Genomic DNA, 25,246 nt, shown 5'->3' with positions numbered 1-25,246 from the left:
GTTTGGCACTCAGAACCGAGCACTGAGAGCCGTTGTCATGCTTGTGTCTCCCTGCTTTCTAGTCTTTCAATTTTAGAATACTGTCACCAATTTAAGCATGTTATATTTAGAGGGCCGCTAATAAAAAGCTGCTTGGTTAAGTTCAGTTTCAGTTACATGGGCTTGAGCGATAGTCTGCTCAAACGCTGTTGTGTGCATTCTGGCAGGATCATGGTGCAGTCTAGCAGGATGTTTGCTCAGCTACGGAGCTGGGCTTTTATGGTTTTGGTGTTTTCTAGGAGCAAAGTGACAGTATGGTGTGGCTGCTGCCTTCACTATGACTATTTTGTCAAGTTCATTTCTGAAAAAAAAACCCAAAACCAAGCTTTGAAACTATGCATCTCAACTTGACAGCTTATTTTCTAAACAGCATATGGCACAGCCACTGCAGCCATGCTTCTTGTAATTTTTCAGTCACAGTGTCCTATATGCTACAGCCCCTTTTTTTCCATATCCCTAATGCTCTGTTGCAGGCTTTCCTACCAGAGAAACGATGATGATGAGGAAGAAGCCGCCAGAGAACGTCGCCGACGGGCTCGACAGGAGAGACTGCGGCAAAAGGAAGAAGGAGATCTATCAGGAGAAGTAACGGAGAAATCAGAAGTTAATGCCCAAAACAGGTAAACATCTGATGTTGTTTACTGACAAGTCAACAGTAAGTTTTGTTCAGAGTAGAGAAGTATCTTGAAGAGGTCTGTTTTGCTACATAAATTTTAAGCACCAGGTTTGACCATCCTTGCTCTGAAGAGGACCTAACACTGTGAGGAGCACCACTGGCGGTGTCTACACAGTGGGGTGGGAGCATCACTGAAGCTGGGCTTGAGGCCATACTCATAACTCATTCCCAGGGTGTCCTCAGGGCTGTTTGTGGGGTAACTCAGCTGGGGCTCATGGAAGGAAATACCTCTGATGCATCCCGCTGTCATTCCCTCAGGCATGACTGCCTCTGGCCTCACAAACCTCCACATCTTTTGTCCTCCTTATAGGGGCCATGGTGTCATGGTGGGCACCGAGGCCTCAAGTTGCCGCTGAAACATGCCTGCAAGGCACTGGGTGTGAGTGCTAGACCTCAGCCCTCATCTGGCATTGTCAGGGTCATACAGCTATAAACAGCAGAAAAGCTTATGGAGTGAGGCGCCTTGTCACAAGCTCAGTGGGCAGAGCTGGCCTTCCAGTCTGTCCATCATTTATTCAGTTTCACATAGTCACAAATAATATATGCAGATTTCCAGTAGCCATAACACAATTGATAGAGCAGACCAGAAATAAACATTGTGATATCAAGCTAATAGATACTGAGCACAAGTAGCATTCCATTAAAGACAAGGAGAATGGATATAGATAGGAAAACAGCAACATTTCTGATTGTAGATTATAATCTTTTTCCACAATAGAGGGAAAAAAAAGCTAGAAAGAGGGAAGAAACCTGCACACAGGAGAATTGAACAGGTGAATTTTGAAAGAGTCAAAAAACCTCTAGGGACTGGAAGCGAGATCCAGTCCTGATACCTACAGGTGTTGAATGCATGTCTTAAATTAGGTGCTCTGCTCACTCCATTTTCTAACAGATTATTGTCCCTGTACAGACAATCACAACCTCACTGCACCCTTAATTGCCAAGCTATCCCATTATGGACTGTATCTGTGGATGTTGTTGCTGAAAAGGAGTAACTTCTTGTTGCTAAAGAAGTTCACTGAAGTCAGAAAGTATCTTGCTTGTGTAGCATCTTCAAAAATTTTGCCTGGTGGGAAGACTGTGCATAAGACATGTACGCCTCAGGCCAAGCTGAAGGGGACCTTAAAGCAAGCTAAGGTCTTCCAAGCATTCTGCTGCAGGGTGCAGAGGGGGAGGATGAATTTTTCAAGGCTGTTCATGTTTCAGCTGCTCCAAGCATCAGGGACTGTTCCAGTGCCTACTGAGGTCAGTAAGACTCCTGGGGACTTCAGTGGCTGTTGGAGCTCGCCTAGAAGGGAACCTTTCCAGGCTCTGACATTGTGAAACATCGCATTCCTATACATATAGAAAAGCTAAAATTAATCCCCGCAACTATTTTGCTAAATTTCGAAGTATGCAACCTGTTGTGTTTTCAGACCATGGAATGATGTTACAGCAAGCTTTTTTCCTAGAAACAGCTAAGTGCATACATTGTTAAAAAGATTTTTTTTTTTTTTTTTAATGCAAAATTGTCACTTTTATGTAGTGTGGCAGAAGAGGAAACGAAGCGTACTACAACCACAGGGGGAACAGATGACGAAGCTGCATTGTTGGAGAGACTGGCAAGACGGGAGGAGAGACGCCAAAAACGTCTACAGGAAGCCATGGAACGTCAAAAGGAATTTGACCCCACGATCACAGATGGGAGCTTGTCACTGCCCAGCAGGAGAGAAGTAAACAATGTGGAAGAAAACGAGACCATGGGGAAAGAGGAAAAGGCTGAAACACGCCGAGGACGCTATGAGATTGAGGAAACAGAAACGGTTACCAAATCATACCAAAGGAACAACTGGAGGCAAGATGGGGAAGAAGAGGAAAAAAAAGAAGAAAAAGACAAGGAGGAGGTACAGGAGGAGAAACCAAAGGAGGTCCCCATAGAGGAAAATCAGGTAGATGTGACAGCAGAAAAATCCACAGATAAAGAAGAGGTAGTAGAAACAAAAAATCTAGCTATAAATGCAGAGGAACACAAAGCAGAGAATGATACAAATGCTGTGCCAGAAGGGGAGCAGAGTATAACTGATGGTGTAGATAAAGAGAAGCTGAGGGATGAGGAAAAGGCTGAGGAAGAAAGGAAGAAAGCAGAAGAAAGGGAGAAACTTGAGGCAGAAGAAAGGGAGAGGTTAAAAGCAGAGGAAGAAAAGAAGGCAGCTGAGGAAAAACAGAAAGCAGAGGAGGAGAAGAGGGCAGCTGAGGAAAGAGAGAGGGCTAAGGCAGAAGAGGAGGGCAGCTGAGGAAAGAGAGAGGGCTAAGGCAGAAGAGGAGAAGAGGGCAGCTGAGGAAAGAGAGAGGGCTAAGGCAGAAGAGGAGAAGAGGGCAGCTGAGGAAAGAGAGAGGGCTAAGGCAGAAGAGGAGAAGAGGGCAGCTGAGGAAAGAGCAAAAGCTAAGGCAGAAGAGGAAAAGAGGGCAGCTGAAGAAAAGGCTAAGCTAGAAGCAGATAAATTAAAGGAAAAACAAAAGATGGAAGAAAAGAAAATAGAAGATAAACAGGTAAAAGAGAAGAAAGTACAAGAGGAAAAACCTGAAGCAGCTTTCCTAAGAAAACAGGTACAGTAAACATTTTGCACCAAAATAAGACACCTGTGGTTTGTGAGAAATGTAATGCAAGAAAAAAAAAAAGATTGAATTGGAATTTCCTCACAGATCTATTCCTGCATTGAAATGACTAATACTCGTGCTCTCTCTTTTTTAAAATAAAGCTCCTTACTTCTGCTTACCAATAATGCAGTGCACAACATGCCTGACCTCACTCCATCGTTCAAAGAAAACCTGCATGTTCAGACTTCTGCATGTTTTTTTGCTGTCTTTTTTTCTCAGCTGCTATAAACGGGCCTAATGCAGTAACACATGAGGTGGAGGCAGACACATCTGGGCACAAAATATTATGAGCACCCGGTAAACTGTGTGAGGAACGTGTGTGTTAAATGCAACCACAAGAGAGGGCTCTCTGCTGGGACATGTGAGCATGATGCCACGCAAGGGAGAAAGGCCCAGATGGGGGAATGGGAGCATTTGGAGAGGGTGGAGGGAACACAACTGCACACGGAGATGTGGGCACAGCAGCATATGATGGAGATGTGGCTGCACATGAACACAGTGTGGAGAAACAAAAGTTGCAAACAGATGTGATATTTTTGTATTAAAAAAAAATTATTAAAACCCCAAAAACAAAGGGGGAAGAAAAAGAGGTTACAGTGGAAGCTAAAAAGGAAAAGTTACCAGATGAGAAGCTCCGACCTACCTCCAAAAAAGATCAGGTAACTTGTAAACCTTTTTGGAAACTCGAGATAAGAAAATAAATTAGGGACCTATAACTGAATGTTGCTTGTTCAGCAAAGTACTTAAGCATGTGCTTCACTTCAAGAACGTGGGTAATCCTGCTGGAATAAATAGGGATGAAGCTACTTATATGCTTAAAATGAAGTAAATGCTTAAGTATTTTGTTCTTTTGGGGCTTTAGAACCAAATCCTGTTTGTCTTAGAAAAAATATTTCAGGAAACTCAGTTCGGTCAATGATACAAGGATGGTTTGCACCCTAGGGATGAATTTTTCAGGACTGTATCAACTAATCATCCTTCCCTGGTTTCCTCCCACTTTTCTGTGAACTTTTTCCCTATGACTGAGACCTACTCTTACAATAATAATAATAATAATCATCATCTAGGCCCTTTGGCGACCTGACTGCCTTAACTAATTATTTTCCCCCAAACTGCAACGCCCCATGATATAAACCATGCACACACAAGATTCTTCTTTTGTTTTAAAGAGAAAATCTACAAAATTTACTGCATTGCATTTCCACTGTAAACACAGGACCTGGTGCCATGGTGTTTTACTGTATGGTAAGTAAATAAGATTTGGGGACCATTTACTCTTCAGGTCACAGCTGGATACAGGTAGCCACGTTCATTGTTGTGTAGCAACTATGTTTTTGGTTCAATGCAGCAGGTATCAAAATATCCCTTGATTCTAATCAGACATCAAGACTGGTCAGGGCCTTGGAGATTTGGACCCATTTGGGTTCAGCCAGGCCTGTGTGGCTTAAAGGGGGAGCCACAACACAGAGATCTAGTAACAGGCAGCTTGCTGCCTCTCCAGCTGCTTGGGAGCATTGAGGGTTGTAGAGGGTGCGGTCCAGTGTCCTTAGTTGTTGGATTAATGTAGAACATGCTGTAGATGCTTAGCTTACCCTCAGAAGGTGAGCAAATCATGTCACAAGGTTCTATGTCCAGTTGCCTTGCTGGCAGGGTATCATATCCAAGGTATTATATTTTGGGTAAGGTACACATGAGATTGAAAAGGCAAATGAAGTGATGAAGATGGTTAGAAGAAAGGTTCCTAATGAACAGGGAGAGAGATTGGCAATACTAGAGTAAGTTACTCTAGAAAGGGGAAGAGTTAAATGAGACCTGATGGAGATTCTTCAAAATAGCGCACTAGAAAAACTAAACAATCACTCTACTCTAAATTAACCCGATTGCGAAAGCAGAGGAAAGAGCTGCGCAAAAAATAAGGGATGGATTATATTAAGAGTTCTTAGAAGACAGAATCGGCTTGTAATATTCACTGTTGCACACTATCTTTGAATATTACAAGTAAATGTAAAAAGGAGGCTGTAACTGACAACAAATACTGATTTTGGGGGGGACTTGAGACACAATCATCCTGCTTGTGTTTATGTGGAGCTCAGTCAATTCCCACTGGAGCTCTCATCATGCTTTTAAACCATAGCCATGGGGCTAGATTATTCCAGGAAATTGGTAAGACTTTTAAAAGTGACTTGCGATTTTAGTGCTTCCATTTTTGGATACTCAAGCTAAGACAATTTAAAAGAGTCCCACTTTTAGTGCAATGCTGAATACCCATCCACTGAAAGGTAAATCTTTTGCATGTGTAACAAACTGAGCATTCAAAGTGTTTTGCTCAGTTCTGAAAAATCTCAGTTGTTGCTTCTTGGCTTGTGAAGAAAAATTGACAATCTCAGACTCTAAACCAAGTCAAGGTCAGGCTCCCATCTCCACTCCTTCCCCCCTTCAGAAGGACATAAAAATTCAACGAGGCCTATTTCTGAACCATATATGCAGTTAAGAGGATGGCAGTACATCATGAACAAGATCCTGAAGGAATACAGTGTATTACATAATCAGATTTTGCTTTTGCAGTTGTGCAACACAACCACATGCCCTTTCCTAATGTGACCAAAATCTGGCCTTCAAAGTTCAGGTTTTGATCAAATTAGCAAGCAAAATCTGTCTCCTTTTCTGAACTGCCCCACAATTTTTGGTTCTCAAAAGTGGCCTGGAAAGTTCATAAGAACAAGCTTTCTCATGATGTGAGACTCCTGGTATTTCCTGCTTCCAGTTTGGCTAGACATGCTGCAACAGTTGCTTTTCTCATGGTATTTGGGTATGGTAGCTGGCTCTAAATGGAAGCCCTAGGCCCAGATGCCCACAGCTTTTAAGTCACCAAGTAATTGAGCCCAAATAAGGAATCAAATTTGCCAAGTGGCCCCAACCTCAGTAACTGGTTCACTACGATCTGAAGGTGTTCTAACACTAGATTTAGGAATCTCAACTCTCAAATATTAGCATAACACCCTAACAGGAAAGAAGCAGTGTAGAGCAAGATTAAAATATAAATGAATGAAGCTGGAAATCAGCTAAACATGCTTTTGGTCGTGTTCTATCTTGACTTGATGGTCAAGATTCATGAGAGCATGTGAACTGTTTTCAGTTCAGGTAATACCACCTGTCTACTCCCACTGGAGTCAGTCTAGTCCTTTTTACTGAATTCAACAGAAGCTGAATTAGCCTGTAATTTAGGGAAGCACTGAGCCAAGGGAAAGTACTTTTTCTGTTGCCTGCCTTTGGAATGGGACACAATGGTTTCTGTTTCTGTGCTAATCCATCTCTGTTTTGGCATTAAAATTAGTAGGAGAAGGATCGGGCCCGAAAGCTGTGAAATGTTTCTGTAATATCTTGTTTTATCGTCTTTTTGAATAAAGAGGCCAAGCTGTATTAATGGTTTTCTCAAGTGCAGGCACATTACCATAAATTCTACTGGCTTCTGAAATGCTATTTCCTAACCTATTAATTTTTAAACTATATTGTTTTAATATTAGTTTTCTCAGCGATTTCAATTAAGATGTAAGAGATATGAACCTCCCCAGTGGACTTCAATATATCAGGCAGCTGGAAGTATTGGCTTTTTAATGAGACTTAGAAAGGTCTTGATGAAAATCTCAGCAAAGGAAATCCTATGCTCTCAAAATCCCAATGCAGACATCCTGGCATGTGAAATCTTGCAACAATCAACATCGCCGGTTTCAGTATCACCCTGACTGGGACTGAAGGGTTAGGAGATTGCTAACAGGCAGCAGAGATTTTTGCTGTGAACATGATCACTAGCTACAATCTTGCCCAGATTTGGGAGCACCCAAAAGATGTTACTGTATGATGGCATTCATTAGGCTCAATGAATAGCCCTGGTTGTCTCAGCCCTGCTCCTAGAAAACAGAAAACCATTCCCTGAGGCTGCTAGCAATAATGGCCTTGTTTGCTAGTGGTCATAGCATCATGGCCAAAGAATGCATGGTCATGGAAACTGAACTCCCCTCTTGTCTGTCAGGACTCTTCTGCCAGGTCGTGGCTGAAGCCCGTTGGCAGGAGAGGGTGGGGAAAGCCTGCGCTGCTGCTGCCTGCTCTCAGGACAGAGCGAATGTCTCTGTGGGTTGTGTCCAACATCCCTCACCAGTGGCAAATTTACTCAAGTAGTTTAACGACCCAGTACTCACTTGTAGTGTGTGCCACCTTGGCATTGTCCATCATATGAGTTTCTGTGAGTGAGCAAACTGGCCTCAGGTAAAGTCAGAGGCTGACTTTGGGACTTTACTCAGTGGCTTAATACAACGCCTCAGGAGGATCTTGACTTTGAAGACCCTGAACTCATCCTTTATTGATAATACTGCATCTCCAGAAGCTCTTCTTTGATGAGGAAGGATAGAATTTTGATTTGATTTGGGGGGTGGTGGTGTGGTGTGTGTTAGTTTTTTATTTCAAGGTGCAGCAGTTGTGTTGCAGACAGGACTGTTAGGGAAGTTCTTTCTCTTTCTAGTTAGCAAATGGGATGGCAACGGGCTTCCAAGGGACAAAAGTATTTTTTTTCTAAAGGTCTTCATATGAATTTTTCGCAGGAGGTATTTCTTGCTTGCCAGCTAGAATCTTCCTCCAACATGGTAGAGCTGGGGAAAAAAAAAAAAAATTTTGGAGGTAAATGTTTCATCTGCTGTTGTTGAAAGTTTATTTAGGCTGGTAGTCTAACTAACTGAGTGGGAGTAATTCTACATGAGGATAAAGAACTTAAATCAATCCATATCCTCCTCCTCTTATCAGCATCTAGCCATGACTCAGCATGCTGGGTTCAGGCCATCTGTGGTATTGAGAAATACTTCAAGCTCATAGCTCTGAAGGAATACTGGAAAGTGAAATCCATGCACTAAATATACTTGATTATTATTAAGAATTATAGGACAATGCTTTGTAAGGATAGAAGGAATTTTTGCTCTAGTGTTTCCAGAGAGAACATTTGCTTCCTCATAGGATTAAATATTCATGTCTGATAACACTATCCATGACTAGCCCCTGGTAGGACTGTGCTTTTTGTCACAGTAAGTTTTACTCTGATATAAAGATAATTTTCTTGCAATACTTAAGTATCCATCTGCTATGATACTGAAAAGAGCGTGAACTTTGTCGAGCAAACTTGACAATCGGTGAAGGTTATTTGTTATTTTTATTGCTCCGATGCCCTAAACCTTGTACCAAGAATGTATCAACAAGCCTAGTCCCAAAGAATTTGCAACCCAGAATCTTAATAGGCAACAGGTGAATGATGCTGCAGTGGGAGGGAAGAGGGTTGGGGTGCCTCAGTGGGGTGCAGTTGCAGAATGAAGCAATGTGGTAGCATAGTCCCATGGCCGCAACAAACTTTCACAGAAGACTGATAATGTTATTCAAGATGTTTTCATCTTGAATTCAGAGCAGGACAGCAGAGTGGTGGTTGGTCACAGTTTAGAGCTTTACAGACTACTACTGCCATAAAGCATGTAAACATTCTGAAGACAGTTGCTTAGTTAATCATTAATACCAAGAAATCTGTGTTCCTCTGCTGTTATTTAGAATTCCTCACTGTGACTTCTTTTGTTTGTTTGTTTGTTTTTTGTTTTTGTCCTGTGATTTACGGTATCTCCTGAGCAGGTAAAAGATGACAAGGATAAAGGAAAAGCACCCAAAGAGGAAATGAAAAGTATCTGGGATCGTAAGAAGGGAGTTCCTGAAAAAAAGGCACAGAACGGAGAACGTGAACTCACTGTCCCAAAACTTAAGTCTACTGAGAATGCTTTTGGGTAAGTTCCAAGTGAGCGTTGGGCTTGCTTATATTATAGCAGAGCAGAGAGGGGGGCCATCTCTGGGTCTATCTTTAATAGCCTTGTAGCAGCGGAGTAGAAGACTTCGGTTGGCAGCATCAGCAGAGGCTCTAGTGTTCATTGGGTTGTAGGTATGAATTAAGGCTTTGAGCCTATTTTCTAACGAACTGCCCCCACACTGTTGCAGTAGCAAAATGAAGTACAGAAAGCAGATGTAAATAATAGTCTTGCTCCCTCAGTAGAGACGAGTGGCTTATTTTTGCTCTGCTGGGGTTTTCCTTCCTTGGAGGACATTTATTTTTAATATTTGCACAGAGGCCAGTAATGACCACAGCCCAGATTTTGTGTTCTCTAATTTTTTAAGTCAGATCTCAACCTTTACTGACGTAACCTATTTCCAGTTACCCAACTGCTTTTAATCAGACTCTGCATATCAGTATGGAGCACAATCCAGTTGGTAACTCTTGAAAGAGCGTCTCTCTTGATTTCAAGGCAAAGCTTGAAATTAATGGCTTCTCTATAAAAGTGATTTTTCAGGCAGGTCATTTCCTAGCCAAAATGTTCTATTTTTTGTCGTCTTATAAGCTGTATCACAGTCTGATTTTATTTTTCTTTTCAAGGAAATATTGGCCTTATGGCTATATTGGGAAATTCAATGAAAGTAACAAATTTCTAGTAAAAAGTTTAGTAAAAAAGGATTCTGCCTGCTAAAAGGAGGAGATACATGAAGCAGAGCAGAAGTTCTTCCTTTTAGCAGAAAAACAGGAATGAATAGGTTAGAAATCTAAATTTTTTTCCTTCTGCACCTCTCTTCCTCTTTTATGTTGACACAGGCAAAGAAAAGGTTAAGCTCTCCATGCAGTTTTAGAAATCTGTGCATGGTAGATGGGATTTGCTGTTGTATCTCAGCATTCCGCTTGTGATTCTTCCGGGAAAAACAAACTTTCTCAAAATAAAATGCAGTTCAGAAGTCTCTGGAGACACCCTGACCTAAGGCCAAAAGACAGACAGAGATGGAGATGGAATAGCAGGAAATCGGCCTTGCTCAGAACTGTCCTGCTTCATGACTTGGGTCACATCATCAATAACATGAGAATGGTTTTCTAAAAATATTTTTGTTGTGTTTTCATTTGCTTTACTTCCTGTGGGAGACAGGCCTTAGTGGCAAAATGTAGATTTGAGTTTCCACTCCTTTTTTTTCTTTTTCTGTTTTTCTTCTACTATTTCCCAAATGTGGGAAGAAGCCTGTTTAATAGCCTTTTATCAGCTTGAGTAGAAGACTTGAGTTGGCAACATCAGCAGAGACTCTAGTGTTCGTTGGGTTGTTAGGTATGAATTAAGGCTGTTGGCCTATTTTCTAATGAACTGCCCCCACATTGTTGGGCTTTGTTTGGAACTGTCTGTCGTCTTGTTTTTACTTGAACATATCAGATACTAGTTAGGAAGCATGTAACTTGGCTAAATCTCAGTGGTGAGGATTGAGAATAAAACAGGGTAGTGGAGGCTAAAGAAAAATCTTATCTGTGTCTTGTTTGTCTACATCAGTCAGTAAGAGAAATACAGAATAAAAACCCATTTTATGGCTTCCCCTTCCCATCTTCCCTCCCACCTGCCTTCCTCCCTATTCTCATACAGGACTGCAAAAGTCCTAAATATGACATAACGTGTTTTTTCACATTGTTCTGACATTTTTGGCTCCCACAAACCACTTCTTTCCTTTTCCTCCTTGTCTGAAAGCTGGCAACCAACTTCATTTCTTAGCACCAAAGAGGTGCTTACGAAACTCTTCCTCCACCCAGCATCTCAATATTAATTTCCCAATGTCGACAGTAGGCAACAGAGATTCCCAGAATCTGTTGAAAACAGAGGAGTTTGGGAGGTGGAGGAAAATAAGGGGAATTACTGCCAGTTTATTGTTTGCTATTTTGGATCATGCAGAACCAGTAGGGGAAGTACTGTAAGCTGCGTGAGAATAAAATAAGCTAGAAACTTTAAATGTCCTTCTTTGTAAGGAGGACAAAATAGTCACCTGAGGTCTCCAAACAAAAAGACTAGATTCTACTTTGGCTTTTATCAGTTGAAAGCTGAGAGTAGCTGTTAATTTCATTGAGGCTATCTGCACTGAAGTCACTGAGGACTAACCTTTCTTCTGTGCTGATATAAAACAGAGTGGCTATTTATTAAAAGAATCTTGGCAAATGTTATGTTCTTTGTTCTCTTAATTCTGAGGGCTGAGTATTTGCCATTGCCAGGGATATCATTATGTCTATCAGAAGTGACCTCTTGCATGTTCTCTGGTCCCAAAGCTTGCAGGTCTGGGTGGGCTGGCAACACAGACTTCAGAGACCAAGAGAAGAAGGAAAAAAAAAAAAAAAAAAAAAGTGAAGTTCCTAGGATGTTTACTATAAAGGCTACAACCTTGCAATGAAGCAGGAAAGTCTTAAAATAGCCAGGGATTTCTCATGGCCTGTGCAGGATAGATGCACTGGATCCTTTAAAATACTTAGTGCCTTATAGAGGCTTGTGGAATATTTTGGGTTCTCAGTACTTCTGCAAACTGAATCAGAGGTATTTCAGGCTGGACACCCAAAATCATACTTCACACCTCAGCTATTGGTTCTCACTTTGTTTTTGAATGGGCTAAATGAAATTTCAAATAAAGTTTCCAATGTTTTCTCACAATGCTTTAGTTAATTGTATGTGTATTTTTCATTAAAAAAGCATGAGTTCCTTTCTTTATTTAGATGTCGCTACCTGATGCAAGCCCTTATTCGTGACCATTTACGTTAACTTGATGCTTATGGTGGAGCGTGATCTTGTGGTTCTTCTTTCATGGTTTAAGTGATTCCACTGCAAAAGCACATTCAGGAATAGGGCCTGGAGTAGAAAAGGATTGTGATAAGGTGATATGAGGGAAATATATATTATGTACTTGTAACTCTACGTTGGAAAATCAGGTATGACAATGTACCGGGGTACATACATTCACAGATCTCTGGGACATTTTGGTTTTTTTAGCTTTGCTTTGTGATGTTACGCTCTTGCATAGAAAAGACTTCCTAAAACCAAGTAAACACATGGCAAAATAAGTGCCAGGTCTTACTACTTCAGTGTTGAACTTGCACAGATGAAGCACAGCAGCTGAATTCACATCATAGCGTCAGTTTGGTTATGCAATTTTGCCATATATCTTTTAATGTTACAATTCCTAAATCATGCATGCCCCGATAGAACCGAATTTAATCTAATTTGGTAAGGTCATACGGGGACAGAGGGCTCTGTGTTAGTAGATTCTATTGTGATATTGAAACCACAGATAATGCAGCCTATTTCATATGGTTAGCTTCATCTAGATGAGGCACTTATCTGAATGAAGAGTACCTTTGCAGGCTTGGGTGTGATTCACCGGATTGCAAATTTATATGATATTTTTTCTTCATGTTGTCATCTCTAATCTGATCATCTCTAACAGTTATTGCTATTGTTGGAACGCTTGATTTGTACTGTCTTGTGGTATTATATTCTGCAACACTCTGGTCGCATTAATGAAGTCATTAATATCCAGTTTTTTTAAGTGCCAACAGAACAGAGTAGAAAGTTTTAAAAAAAAAATCGGTAAGTACCTTCCGTTTCTGTCTCTTGTGAATAGCACACTGATACCTCTTAGGTACCTATCTCCTTGTCAGCAGTAATATTAAATGCACTCAGGGAGCAGACATTTGTCTAAAGACTGGTGTGGTAATTGTTTAACTAGGCGATGCTATCTGACTCTGTTGGAAATATGCACTTCACCTATGCAAAATCTTTGTCGTTTTTTTGTTTTTTGTTTTTTTTTTTTGGTTTGATTTTGGTTTTTTTTTAATATTCTTTCTTTCTGTCTCATATATTGCAGCTGGTTGGAAAACTTCTGGTTTTCTCCTGTGGAAAGTTGCCATTAATAAATAATTTCCAGTTCCTTAATAAAAAGTCATATTTTCCCTGGAAAATATCAGCAAAAGATCTGATGAATCTTTCTGTTCATACAGGCTGGGAGAGTTCAAGTGATAGGTGTTACAGATGAGATAGGAACCTTTTTAGGTTTTTAAAACACTGTTGGAGCTGTCAGATTCTCTCCCCTCTCCTGTCTCCTTCTGTTTTCCCTAAGTCAAGTAATTTATTCTGTCCCCAAAGATGCTTGTCTTTTTCTAGAGCGTTTATAAAAAATACTTGCCTTTGAAAGCAAAGGATTAGTGCATCTTTTATTACACAGAACATAGCATAATATTTTTGCTAAGAGTTTTTTAATACGTAAATTTATCTCATTTAAAATCAACAGAGAGGAATTAGTTATGGCTTTCCATTGCTTTGTTTTCTCTATGAAGTATAACATGCTTTTGGAAATGTTTCCTCTGCACACAAACTGCAGAGCAGAGGTGTGAAACTGTAACAGTTTACTGTATGCCATAGAGATGGTGAAGAGATATGATACCTCTTGCTGAAGTTACATGAGATGTTAAATATTTCAAGCTCAGTTACTGAATTCTCTTAAGAATGGAGGTGGCCTGAGTTCTCAGGCAGGGTGGTGCAGCTCCTGTGCACAGAAGCACACGAGTCCTTCATTCCTGGCAGCAGATGGGAGAGGTGCTCCTTGTAGTATCCCAGCCTACTAACTCCTGATGAAAATGTTTTGGGCCTGTCGTAGTTTGCAAGGAGCAAAAGGTCTTATAAGGCAATATCTCTGAGCGCCAGGCTCTCATATTGGTGGTGAGTGCATGGCAGTGGGTGGCTCTGGCCAGGAAGGGAAAACCCATGGCGCCTCACCTTCCCTTCCATTTCTTTGCCAGCCGCTCCAATTTGAAAGGGACCGCAAATGCCGAGGAAGCGAAGCTGGGGTCTCAGGTCGAGGCTGGAAAGCGGCTAGAAGATCAGCGCCGTCGCCGAGGCGAGAACGAGGAGTTTGAGAAGCTGAAGGAGAAGCAGCAGGAGGCGGCGGCAGAGCTGGACGAACTGAAGAAAAGGCGGGAGGAGCGCCGGAAAATCCTGGAGGAAGAGGAGCAGAAGAAGAAGCAGGAGGAGGCTGAGCGAAAAGCCAGAGAGGAGGTAAGTGTAAAATATGAAGTATTGGACTCTGTTTTTATTCCCTTGTTGTTATTACTTTACGTCCATTGGCCTTGCATTAGTTGATAACTCTTTACAGCAGTGTCTGCACGGACACTTTTAGGCAAAGAAGTTGGTGGGGCTGGAGGTCAATGGGTCTGTATTTAACAAAAGGGCAGAATGAGGCCACGGGAGACTGGCTCACAGGTGAGGAAGGAGCTTGCAACAAGGAAGGCAAGACCAAACCCAAGCATACAGGCCGAAGTGTGCTTCTCCTTCTTGGATCTGATGTTGCTGTGTGGGGAATTGCTGCTGTGACTGTGCTTCAAATTGCACCCTTCACCTGGGCCCTCTGGGTTGTGTGCTCTTCTGGGCATCGTTGTTTTTTAGTGCCTGTCAGGAGATGTTCTGTCGCGACAGACCTTGATTTCAAATATACTACCCAGCATTAAAATCACCCCATTTTCTAACCTTCAGATTTAACTGCAACTATGCCATATTTGATATTAAGTGACCACATCACATACATGCTCTAGTGAGGACCCGAGGTAAAACATGCAGTCATCCAGGGTAGAAAGAAACGTTACAGTTCTAGCCTCAGGAAAGATAGGGCTCTAATAAATGTCTTTACGAGTCAGGATTTCATCTGTGATAGTTGCGAATTTCTTGTCTTCTTGGGCATGCAAAATATTGGGCGCAGTGTTATAGCCACAGAGTTCTTAATTTATTCAGGGTGTCTTTTTGACACGACACAAATTGAATTACAAAGCACATGTCAAAATTCGTCTGCTGAAGATGAGCTGGAATGCTAATTTTATATATAGTTACGATGGGCTAGATCTCATTAGGAAGATATTCTTGTCTATTTAAATATTGAGTACCCAAGCACATCTGTTTGCTTATACTTTCTCTGCCAAGGGACTCTATAAATAGGATATCCAAATCTCTGGTGCATCATTTAGGAATCTTAGTTGTTTGGAAAACAAATGGTAGATGAATAATAATAATGTTTGGCAGCTGAATGCCAATTGCTTTAATATACTAAGCTCTTTACAGTAGAACTCAATAGATGCTGAGATTGCACAATACCTTGCTGGTCAGACCCTGCTGATCAGTGCTCACAATGATTGTGCTTTGAGGGCTTCTGGTTTGACTTGTAGCTTGTGAAGTAAAAACTCAAGTTATCTTTTTGGAGGGAAAACTGTAAGCATTTAATCTTCACTTTTTTGGGCACCTATTGATTTTTCCTTGTGAAGTATTAACCTTGGCACAACAAGTGCCAGAGTAGATGGACAGAAGAACAGTACAAAGATGATACATGAGGATACAGAGAAACTGAATTTGAGTATTTTTATAAATGTGCTTTTTTCTCTCTTTACGTGGCACTATATGGCAATAAATTTGGTGACCTCACTGTGAGGAGACACTAAAGCAGCACAGACTAGCTGTCTTCCCTGCTTCCTTAACACTGTGATGGATTAGCAGCAATACGTTGCTAGATTTCAGATAGGTCACTGAACTTTTTTGACCGGCATAAAAATCTGTTCTTAGAAAATTTGGTAAATGTTTGCAGGACTGCAAAGCCCTGTAATGGTGATGTAGTTTCTGAAAAAATAAGTGACCATTCATTTTTTTTTAAGGAGGAGAAGAGGAGGATGAAGGAAGAAATTGAAAGGAGAAGGGCTGAAGCTGCTGAGAAACGTCAAAAGATGCCAGAAGATGGCTTATCTGAAGACAAGAAGCCATTTAAATGTTTCAGTCCTAAAGGTTCATCTCTCAAGGTAGCCTCTCCACTAACATCTATATAGTACATTAAAAATAATGGGGGTTGCAGTCCAAACCAACAGCCAAACACCAAAGCAGTGTGGAAATACTTGAAATCAGACATGGGACAATGCTCTGAAATAGACCCTAGCCTGAAACCTTCAGCTGAAAGTCTTCATTCATTGGGATGATTGAAAATTAGAGATCCTTTCTAAAAATAGAGTCTAGACTGGGATTTACCTGTTCTTGTTGATGAAAAATGTCCAAAAAGGGTCTTCACCTTCAAGAGAAAATTATTTTGGAAATTTAGAGCTGTATTACTGTGTTGATTTTCAATGTTAATTTATTATGGGAGTGCTTTCTGAACCGGAGTAGATAAAGATCACAAATGTTTTCTCTCTCCTTCCATATCCACAATTACTTTCTTCCTTGCCAGATTACTTTGTCTTTAAGCATATTAAACCTAATCATCATTAATTGCAATTGCCCCATATGGGAGTTCTAGCTTATGTCTAATCCCCCTAAAAATAACATCTAGAAGTACCGGGCTGGATTTCATTTTCTTACATAACAGGAAAAAAACCCATTCTGTTGCTGCAGGAATTTCTAAGTGGTCTTCTGTGGCCTATATTGTATTGGAAGTCAGATAAATCAATTAAATGGCCTTTCAGCATGGAAGAGGAATCCTGGCCCCACTGAAATTACTGGGAACTTTGTTTTAGTGTGCAGTCCAGTTGCTTTCTCAGCTCAAGCTCAAACTACAGATCTATTAATCGTTTTCAACTATCTTTTCCTTTTCTCATTTTGTGTCATTAGTCATTTAAGAATCCAAAATATTTGTCGAAAAAGGCCCCTTAGTGGGCACTAGGAGAGAAAAGAACCAGGCAGGAGGTTATCAGGTAGGAGCTCATTGGACCATGAAGTGGATCTCCATGGGATTAAGAACTATATTTGTTGAGTGACAAACTGCATTTGGTCAAAATTACATTTCCGCTCATAGAGTGCTACACTTTGAATTGATCTGGAGCTTAGCCCTGTACTGTTTTGGGTCCAGTTCTAGCAAATACAGTGTCCAAATGCTTTTGACTGGACTTGCCTTTGACTTCTCAGACATATCTGAACCTGAAATATAAGGACAGAATACATACAGCTGTAAATGAAGATTGCCAAGCTTCATGACTTGCTCCTAGTAGATAAACCTGGTCTTGCCATTTCGGTTGCAAAAGACCATGTCAGTAACAGACACTATAAATGTACAGCTTCTTCTCAGCCCTCCTGGGAGGGCTTCTTTTTCTTCTTTCTGTTTATTGAGATGCTTTTATGACATACATTTGGAGCTTTAGTTCACAGATGACTCAGAAGAGAGGAAATTATACTTGAAAACACATAATAGAAAGATATACATCATAATTTTGGGGAGAGTGGGAAATACACTGCATTTGGCAGGAGGTTAATAGCTTTCAGAGAACTTTTGGACTGATGCTATGCTATTCTACTAAATGTATTTTTAGAGGAAAGCTGGAATTTTCCAAATGTCACTAAGCATCCAAGGTCCAATTTTTTTATGATTATAATTGCTGCTGGTTTTTATGGCTTGTTAGGTAGAAGTTGTTTGTTACAAAAAATGATATATGCAACTCTGTACACATTTTTTCTCTTTCTTTGTTTCTCTCTCTGAGAAATTGGTGATACTGTACATATTCCAGTCCGGTGCCTGTGTGTGGCCAGAGTAGATACGTAATGCCGTGGAACTTCACACCCTAAACTGTTTCTTGGCCTTCTGTAGTCAATAGCTGAGGAGAGAATAATCTCATTTTAATAACCTGATGTCAAATTTGATGTCAAACTCCAGTTTTTAGAAGACAGTATATTTTGTTACCTTTCATTTAGACATTTCTCAGGCTGGTCTAACCTGGTTGGTACACGGCTTTCTCATTGCTTGTTATGCACTGCCCAAGTTATCTTTTGACTTGTAAAGCATCTGGCACATATTTCTCCCTTGATTAACGTATCATCTGGTTAGATGTGTCATGAGTCATGTGAGAACCCTAAATGCACAATTGTGGGTGGGCGGTTGGAATTAATAATGAAAAAAGGGAGGCTCAGTATCAAAATACTGTATGATACATGTGCACATTCTGACTTCTGCTAGATTACAATCTGGCAAAGCATCTTTTTCTCCTTCCTTGTCCTTCCTGATGTGATAAGGTTTTGGGAAGAAAAAGAAGTTCCTGGGAGTGACTTATATGAGGAAAGTAGGGCATGCTGTTTACCAACTGAACTAGAAGAACAAAGGAAAGAAGGGAGATAAACTGAAAAGGAGTGTGGCATATTACCATCTTATGGACACTGCATTTATCCATCAGGCAGGGCATGGACTAGCATGACGTGCAGACTCAGAATTGAGAGACCGAGATGTGCAACTCATCTCCATGTATTACATGGCTCACGGATGCACATGTGTAAATGTATGTATACAAACACAGACATGATATACATACATGCTTATATTTGGAAAGACCTAATGTGATTATCTAGTCTGGCCTCTAATATATCACAGCCTACACAGTGTTGACCACTTCTGTTTTTTTAACTGTTAAATACAGTATTTCCCTGAAACCTGAGAACTTCAGCAGAACTACTACTGCAGCATGGAGTCCTCCCAGTGACAGCACCAGGGCTGGTACTTTCTGAGGGAACAGTGAAGAGGAAGCATGGAAAGTAAATACAGGCCAAATTCATCACTAGCTCAGGGACAGAAGCAGCTTGGATTTCTCAGGGCTGGTGGAGTCCCTTTGGGCAGTAGCAGCAGTACCAAACCTCTGTTCAGCCTCTGCCCTCTCTCTTGTTGTTTTTTTTTATAAGGACAAAGACTGGAACAACCTCTGCTGCTCTCCCATCCCGCTTTAGCTCATGCTTTCCCTAATTTAGTTCACACAAATGGTGCTGCAGTAGAAGAATGAGATTTCCTGCATAATCTTTGTTCATTTTCCTTTTTAGACAAGTTGATTCCTCTTGTTTTCTTTGGGAAGGAGTGTTATTAACTTCTTGTGTAACTATTCTCTAGATTAATCAGGAGAGAACAGGATATTTCAATACTAAGTCTCCTCTTAGGGGTGAGCTCCACCACTACAGAAATGCAAAAGCTGTTAGACATTGAGGGGAGGAAGCAATGGCAGGAGACTCGGAGCCTGGGATGTCTCCTGTCTTTGCAGAAAATGTCTCCTAAGAAACACGGGCTGATGCGGCAGCCTGCACCTTCTGCAAGGCGATGCTGACAGCTAAGCCAGAAGATAGGACTTTTCAGGGCTTGAGATTTTTTTTTTTTTCTTTTCTTAAAGACCTGTCTTGTCCTATCTCATTATTTCTCTCAATACCTGACAGCTGGAGCAGTGACTGGAAAGAATTAGACTCCACACAATCAGTTCTTCCTAGCTGAGCTACTCATACAGCAGAGGGAAGATAGAGTGGTAAGAACAGGATTTGTGACATTTGTTTTTCCCCCATCTTTGATGCTGATGGCAGCACTCGAGTCTGGCAGGTAAACTGGAGTAAATTGATGCAGTCTGCACAGGTGCTGCTGACAGCAGGAAAAAGCCTAACTGTGCTTAATGAAGCAAAAGAGCGCGTGAGCCACTCAGGGAGGTTAAGGAGAAGCCACTTTACTCCCAGGGACTAGCACTCAAAATGGATTTCCACTAGGTTCTTCCATCTGTTGGATATGAGGCAAAATTATAATACAGGGATTTCTGTTTTCTGCATGCATTTCTTATTCCTCTTCCTCCTTGACCCGTTTTTTGAGAAGAGTTTTTCTATACATCAGTTTACAACACTTTCTGTCGCATAATATCTAATACACAGTTTAAAATTCCTAAGAATCATTTAATACCTTTGTATGAAAAAAGTTTTACTGGGAATATCTAGATGTTTTATATTTCCCAAGTCATTGGCTCCAATTGTGTGTTAACTCATTCCTCTTCCATTCTGTTTCTGTTCTTGGAGAATGTACAGATGGAAGACAGTGCACTTTGACACTCACGCTTGAACTGCATTTTTAATAGGCAAGACATTTCTTGCCCAATCAGCGACCAAAACATCTGTATAATATTGAATGTGGATAAATGCATACATATATCTCTGTATAACATCTTGCTTAATTTATTCCTTGCCATTTGTATGTGCTGACCCTGTTGAGTAAGGCCCTAATCAGGTGTGAGACTCCGCATGGTTTTGATTTATGTCCATTGCTTTCATTTCATCCGACTTTACCAGCAGAAGGGTAGGTGTCCATCTAAGCATTTTGTTATCTAATCTAAGCTTCTTTGGTAGTTAATGGAAAGAGCGAGAGCCACCCTCAGTGGACAAGCAATCCCACCTTTCCTAGGGTGAGGTGAGGTCCTCTGCCTCTCCACTGACTATAGAGGGAACCAAAATGAGTAATTTTGACTAAATGCTTAACTTTCAAGCAACTGAGGTTAGGTGGGAGAGATGCAACCTGAGATCCTGTGTTCTTTCTCTCCGGTCATAATTTAATTAGAGGCTGGCAGGTTGACTTTTTGGAGTACGTGTGTGTTCTGTGTCAGAGGCTTTGGAAAGTATTCCATGGTGACAAAACGTAGTCCAAGCTATTTAACAAGATCCTGTTTAAATGAATGCAGCAAAAAGATTATTCTTATTTCCTGGTCTCAAATTGAGGAAATATCTTGCATTTTGTGCTAACCACCTTGCTTTGCCTATTCTCTTACAGATCTATTTTGTAATACTGTTTACTGTATGTGCCAAACATTTTAAATTCTTTGCATGGAGTTTGTGTGGTGTGCAGTGGATAAATGACCTTTAGGTGTTGCTGTGCAGTCTAAATGTATTTGACCTATATGTTGAATACACATGTGTATAGAGGTGTTCTAAGTGTATTCAATGTATGCTTCTGTTCCATGCATGCTGTGTTTTAAGGAAGATGCTCTAGAGCAAATTCTCTTATAAATGTGCAGAGAATGTGTTATCCATCCACAAAAGACACCTGCTTCCTCGGGAAGAGGACCATGTTCAGCTCTGAGGGTCGCTTCCTAACTCTGCTTTCCTGTTTAATTTATTTTCTCATTTGCTTCCTCACCTTCCTATTCTGAACAATCCCGGACTTATTCCTTATACCACAGCAAGTGCTCTGAGAACCGCTGTTTCCAGCGGATAAAGAATGACCCCATGTCTTTTTACTACAGCCCCAAGAATACATGTCCGTCTTCCCCCAACCTATCCCCCTCTTACACCAGTGACTACCACCGCCAGGTTTTCGTGCTGCGTAGAAACATCTCTCCTTTCTGAACACAGGAAGACCATAGAGAGTCTACTGTTAGCATCTTCTAAGCATCTTTTAAGATCTGTACCTTTTGTAAGATTTCAAGTGGAATCTCAGTTGATCTGAACTAGAAAATGCTGTAAATGAACTATTAGATGGTTACCTTGAGTCCTGGTTCTTTGAGATAGTCCATATTGTTCGTCCTTGCTGCCAGCCAGGGTTTCACTTATTGGTGCAGTCGGGGAACTACCTGTTCATGCAGAGCATGGGAGAAACCAGCGTCTCCTGGTGGTGTAACTCACCGTTCTGATGCACTGCTGGTTATGACCCAGAAATCAGCGTTGTGGGAAACTTCTCCTACCGTACCGTAATTGAGGAGAGGTGACATATTTTAAGTTACCATCGTAGATCTGCGTAGTCACTTTAAACCAAATAATTTACTTGCTCGTTTTACGGCAATGCCGACTGTATTTCCTCTGGGTGAAACTGAGTTGTAAACTGCTGGGGCTGGCAGAGGGAGAGCGGCAGCTGCGGACCCGTGTGGGTGTGCGGGGCTCTGCAGCTCCTGCCTGGTGTATGGCTGCCACCTTGTGACAACACTGCGTCGGAACAGTTGGTACATATCCGAGCAAAGCCCATCTTTCCACTCAGGACTGTATTTAGATCATACATTGGCAACTAAACTGTTAATGTAAATTACTCTCTAAATGGTGTATGTTTTTATAGAGGTGCCTTTGAGCTGGACTGATGCTAGCTGGAGTTCCTCCAGTGAGCTTGTTTGGCAAATTCTGCACTGAAGTGAACTGCCTGAGTTTTTGCTTGTATGGGCTTGAGAAATAAAATATGCATGTCCTTTGATGGGACTGCTGTGGGATTTAGTATTCTGGTACAGCCTGGATGCTAAGGGCACCGAGGAGAACCATTTAAAGGAATGGCTGTCATTGCCTTATTTTGAAGGCATGAATGCCACAGCACTCACTGTTAAAGTAACTTGAAAATGGACAACCCATACTGAGACGGGGGAATCCACAGGAATCCAGCCGGGCTGATTAATAGTCATTTCTATCCCCTGGAGCTGTCTGTGTATATTTTACTCTTAAGTAAAACTGTAGAGCCTGGGACAAGAAGTGGAACAATGCAATATGGAAGAGACATGCGGAAGTTGATTAAAGTATTTCTTGACCCAGAATGCAAATATTGTGAAATGTTTTAAAACTTTATTCAGGGATGGAGTCTTTTTGCTTTCAAATTATTGAGAGATTTGGCATAAGTCTTATGAGACCTTCATGATTCTTTTTCCTGAAAACATTGCAATATTTTTCTACACATAGAGTAGAAAATAATGATGAAATGTAAGATATGAGTTTGTATAATAACAGCTGGTAGATATTTGCTGAACATGAGCAGAGTACAATCTGATTGGTTTCTTAGAGCTCAAATTAAATTGTCAGTGTCCTGCAAAAACATGCATGAGATAGGGTACGTGGCTGAGCTCCAAACCTGGCCTAGTCTGATGTCTCAACTCAGAAATTAAATTTGCTGTCTGTCTCAAGAGATACATACTTGCTCTTATGTGGAAGATATGAGGAAATTTGACATAGATTTTGTGAATATCAACCCCTTTCATAAGATAAACTTCTTCCCTTTTCTCCTTTCTGTATTGGTGGTTTATTCTCTTGTAACAAATGAGGCACTGAATATGCAGGATGCAAACATTAATGCAGAAAATATATCCACCCTTACGAATCTGTAGCATAATAGGCTCCTAACTATAAAAGCTATGTGTGTGTCTGTGGTGATTTCTGTTGGAATGCATCTTTTTCAGACTGACCTTTTGACATTTTAGCCTGGCCTTGTACAGGCTGCCTTTTTATTAACTTACAGCTCTTTTTTCTCTCTTTTCTAGATAGAGGAGCGAGCAGAATTTTTGAACAAATCCGCTCAGAAGAGGTAAAGCTTAAAACAGTAGGTTCAGTCAAAACAGCAGTGTTTAATTGGAGGGAATAATAATTTCTTTCTCTCTTTTTTCTACTTCCTACAGTGGTATGAAACCCACCCACACGACAGCAGTTGTCTCAAAGATTGACAGTAGACTTGAGCAATACACTAGTGCAATTGAGGTAAGTTAATTCCAGGTCACGATGGCTCTAGTTACTAATGGCTTTTGGGACTTCAATCAGCCTATGTTTTCCTGTTCAAGAATTGCAGGGTTTTTTGGTCGCAAACTCTTTTTTAATGTGACTTCAAGAACAAAATGGTTGAGGCACACCTATAACCAACAACTAGATATATATCTAAACAAAACCTCAGATTCCTGTCTTCCCTTTCATGCTACAATTTATTCTGTCTGCTTTGTAAGCTTGGAGTAGCTCTTGAAGGACTCAGTCAGCATCTCTGGAGTGACAGTCGCGTTCTCTTCTTGGCTGCTGAGGGTACTATCAGCAGAGAGCTGATAGTCATCCTGAGCAAAGCTGACTTAGCAGCTTATTTAGGAGAGCAAGGAACTGGGCCTGTGTTGCTGGCTGCCACTTCAGAATGAAATTCCTTGGCAAAGACAGACATTTTAGTGAACTAGGGAGTTAAGTAGTGACAAAGGAAAAACAATCAAAATAAAACGCAGAATTTGACCTCAGGTGATTTTGACAACTAGTGGCTAATAAGGTGCCTTGAAGCCAGAATTGAGGGCTTTTTCTTTTCATAGTCCAAGAAAAAATATGTGTTCGGTGTTTTTTTGTTTGTTTGTTTGTTTGGTTTGTTTTTGTTTGGTTTTTTCCCTGTTTTTATAAATCAGTGAGTACATGCAATGTGAAAGCTACTAGTTAATATAGCAGGCCAACTGGACTGGGTTGGCAAGTGTCATGGGAATAGAATAGTATAAAAAGGGATATTATCTTGATAGCTGTGATTAAGGTGCATCACTTCTTCATTCCCTGCTGGATTTTTTTTCTCCTCTCGTTCATATATGGAGTCTAAGCATGGTATTCTGTTAAGGTATCAATCGGTTAGGCTTTATTATACTTTAACTTAAAGGACACTTTAGTAATTAAAGATCAATTAACAAAGGCTTTTTTCTGTGACTGCTGCCCATTTAATCTTTCTGCTAGGAAGCCTGTCAGTGCTGAAGAGTTTTATACTGTGTGTCAGTTCCTGACGAAAAAACCTCATGCATGACAGTGCTGAAGGCTCAGGCTTGCCTCCAGCACGTATGTCATTCTGAAGGTAGCTCAGACCCCTCCATTAGAGATGAATGTCAGCATGGCACCCAATAGTCCCTATGTCATCGAAAGAGGAGGGTACAGCTTCTGTCCTCCTGCTTCACTCTGTGCCTCTTCTGGATGAGACATAACCACCCTAGAGTGACCAAGGGCTTTAATTTGGCGCTGGGGTTTGATGTTAAACTCCTTAAAGAGAGTGGATGGGTTGGAGCTACAGCTCCATCTGTTATAAGAAATTTATGTAATAATGAAGTCAAGGTTTACCAACCCATAAACACTGGACCAGCCCACCCATCAACTTATATTAGGTTCTCCAGTATTTTCAGTAGGGCTGTGCTAAGGTCCTGAGTCTTTATGCTGCATTTAGATATTAAAAAGCATAACCCTACAGCAAGGGGCAGGCAGTGCAGCTTCACAGCTATATACAGCTCCCATCTGATCTGAAATTATTCCTTTGCTGAGTTTCTGATTTTTCCAAAAGTTGTCAAATATGACTTGCTTTGCAACTAGAGAGGCAAAGCCTCAGCTCATACAGGTTCCTATTCTCGGCAAATTTGTGTTATGTAAAATGTACAAGAATTTTGAAAAGAAGGAACAGGAGGAGTTTGGTCCAGCATTTTTGGTAACCATGCAAAAGATACACTGCCAAAAACCCCCGCAGTCCCCCAACCCACCACTCTTTAAAAAAACACCTCATTCCAAATATACTGTAATT

The 25,246-nt window shown here is 40.9% G+C and overlaps 1 protein-coding gene across 1 annotated transcript in view; it reads left to right on the top strand.

The window, feature by feature from the left end:
- Nucleotides 1-512: 512 nt before the first annotated feature.
- Nucleotides 513-25,246, top strand: part of LOC104072478 (caldesmon-like) — a gene marked incomplete at its 5' end in the record, with an annotated part of 31,168 nt that continues 6,434 nt past the window's right edge. Inside the window, 9 exon segments of the mRNA XM_009583356.1 lie at nt 513-659; nt 2,241-2,975; nt 2,977-3,301; nt 3,928-4,011; nt 9,011-9,159; nt 14,004-14,259; nt 15,897-16,037; nt 23,223-23,266; nt 23,358-23,436. Coding sequence (XP_009581651.1) covers nt 513-659; nt 2,241-2,975; nt 2,977-3,301; nt 3,928-4,011; nt 9,011-9,159; nt 14,004-14,259; nt 15,897-16,037; nt 23,223-23,266; nt 23,358-23,436 — 1,960 coding nt within the window.

This window comes from Fulmarus glacialis, unplaced genomic scaffold (genome assembly GCF_000690835.1).
Source record: "Fulmarus glacialis isolate BGI_N327 unplaced genomic scaffold, ASM69083v1 scaffold26488, whole genome shotgun sequence".
NCBI lineage: Eukaryota > Metazoa > Chordata > Aves > Procellariiformes > Procellariidae > Fulmarus > Fulmarus glacialis.
This window is presented reverse-complemented; position numbering and strand designations above follow the sequence as displayed.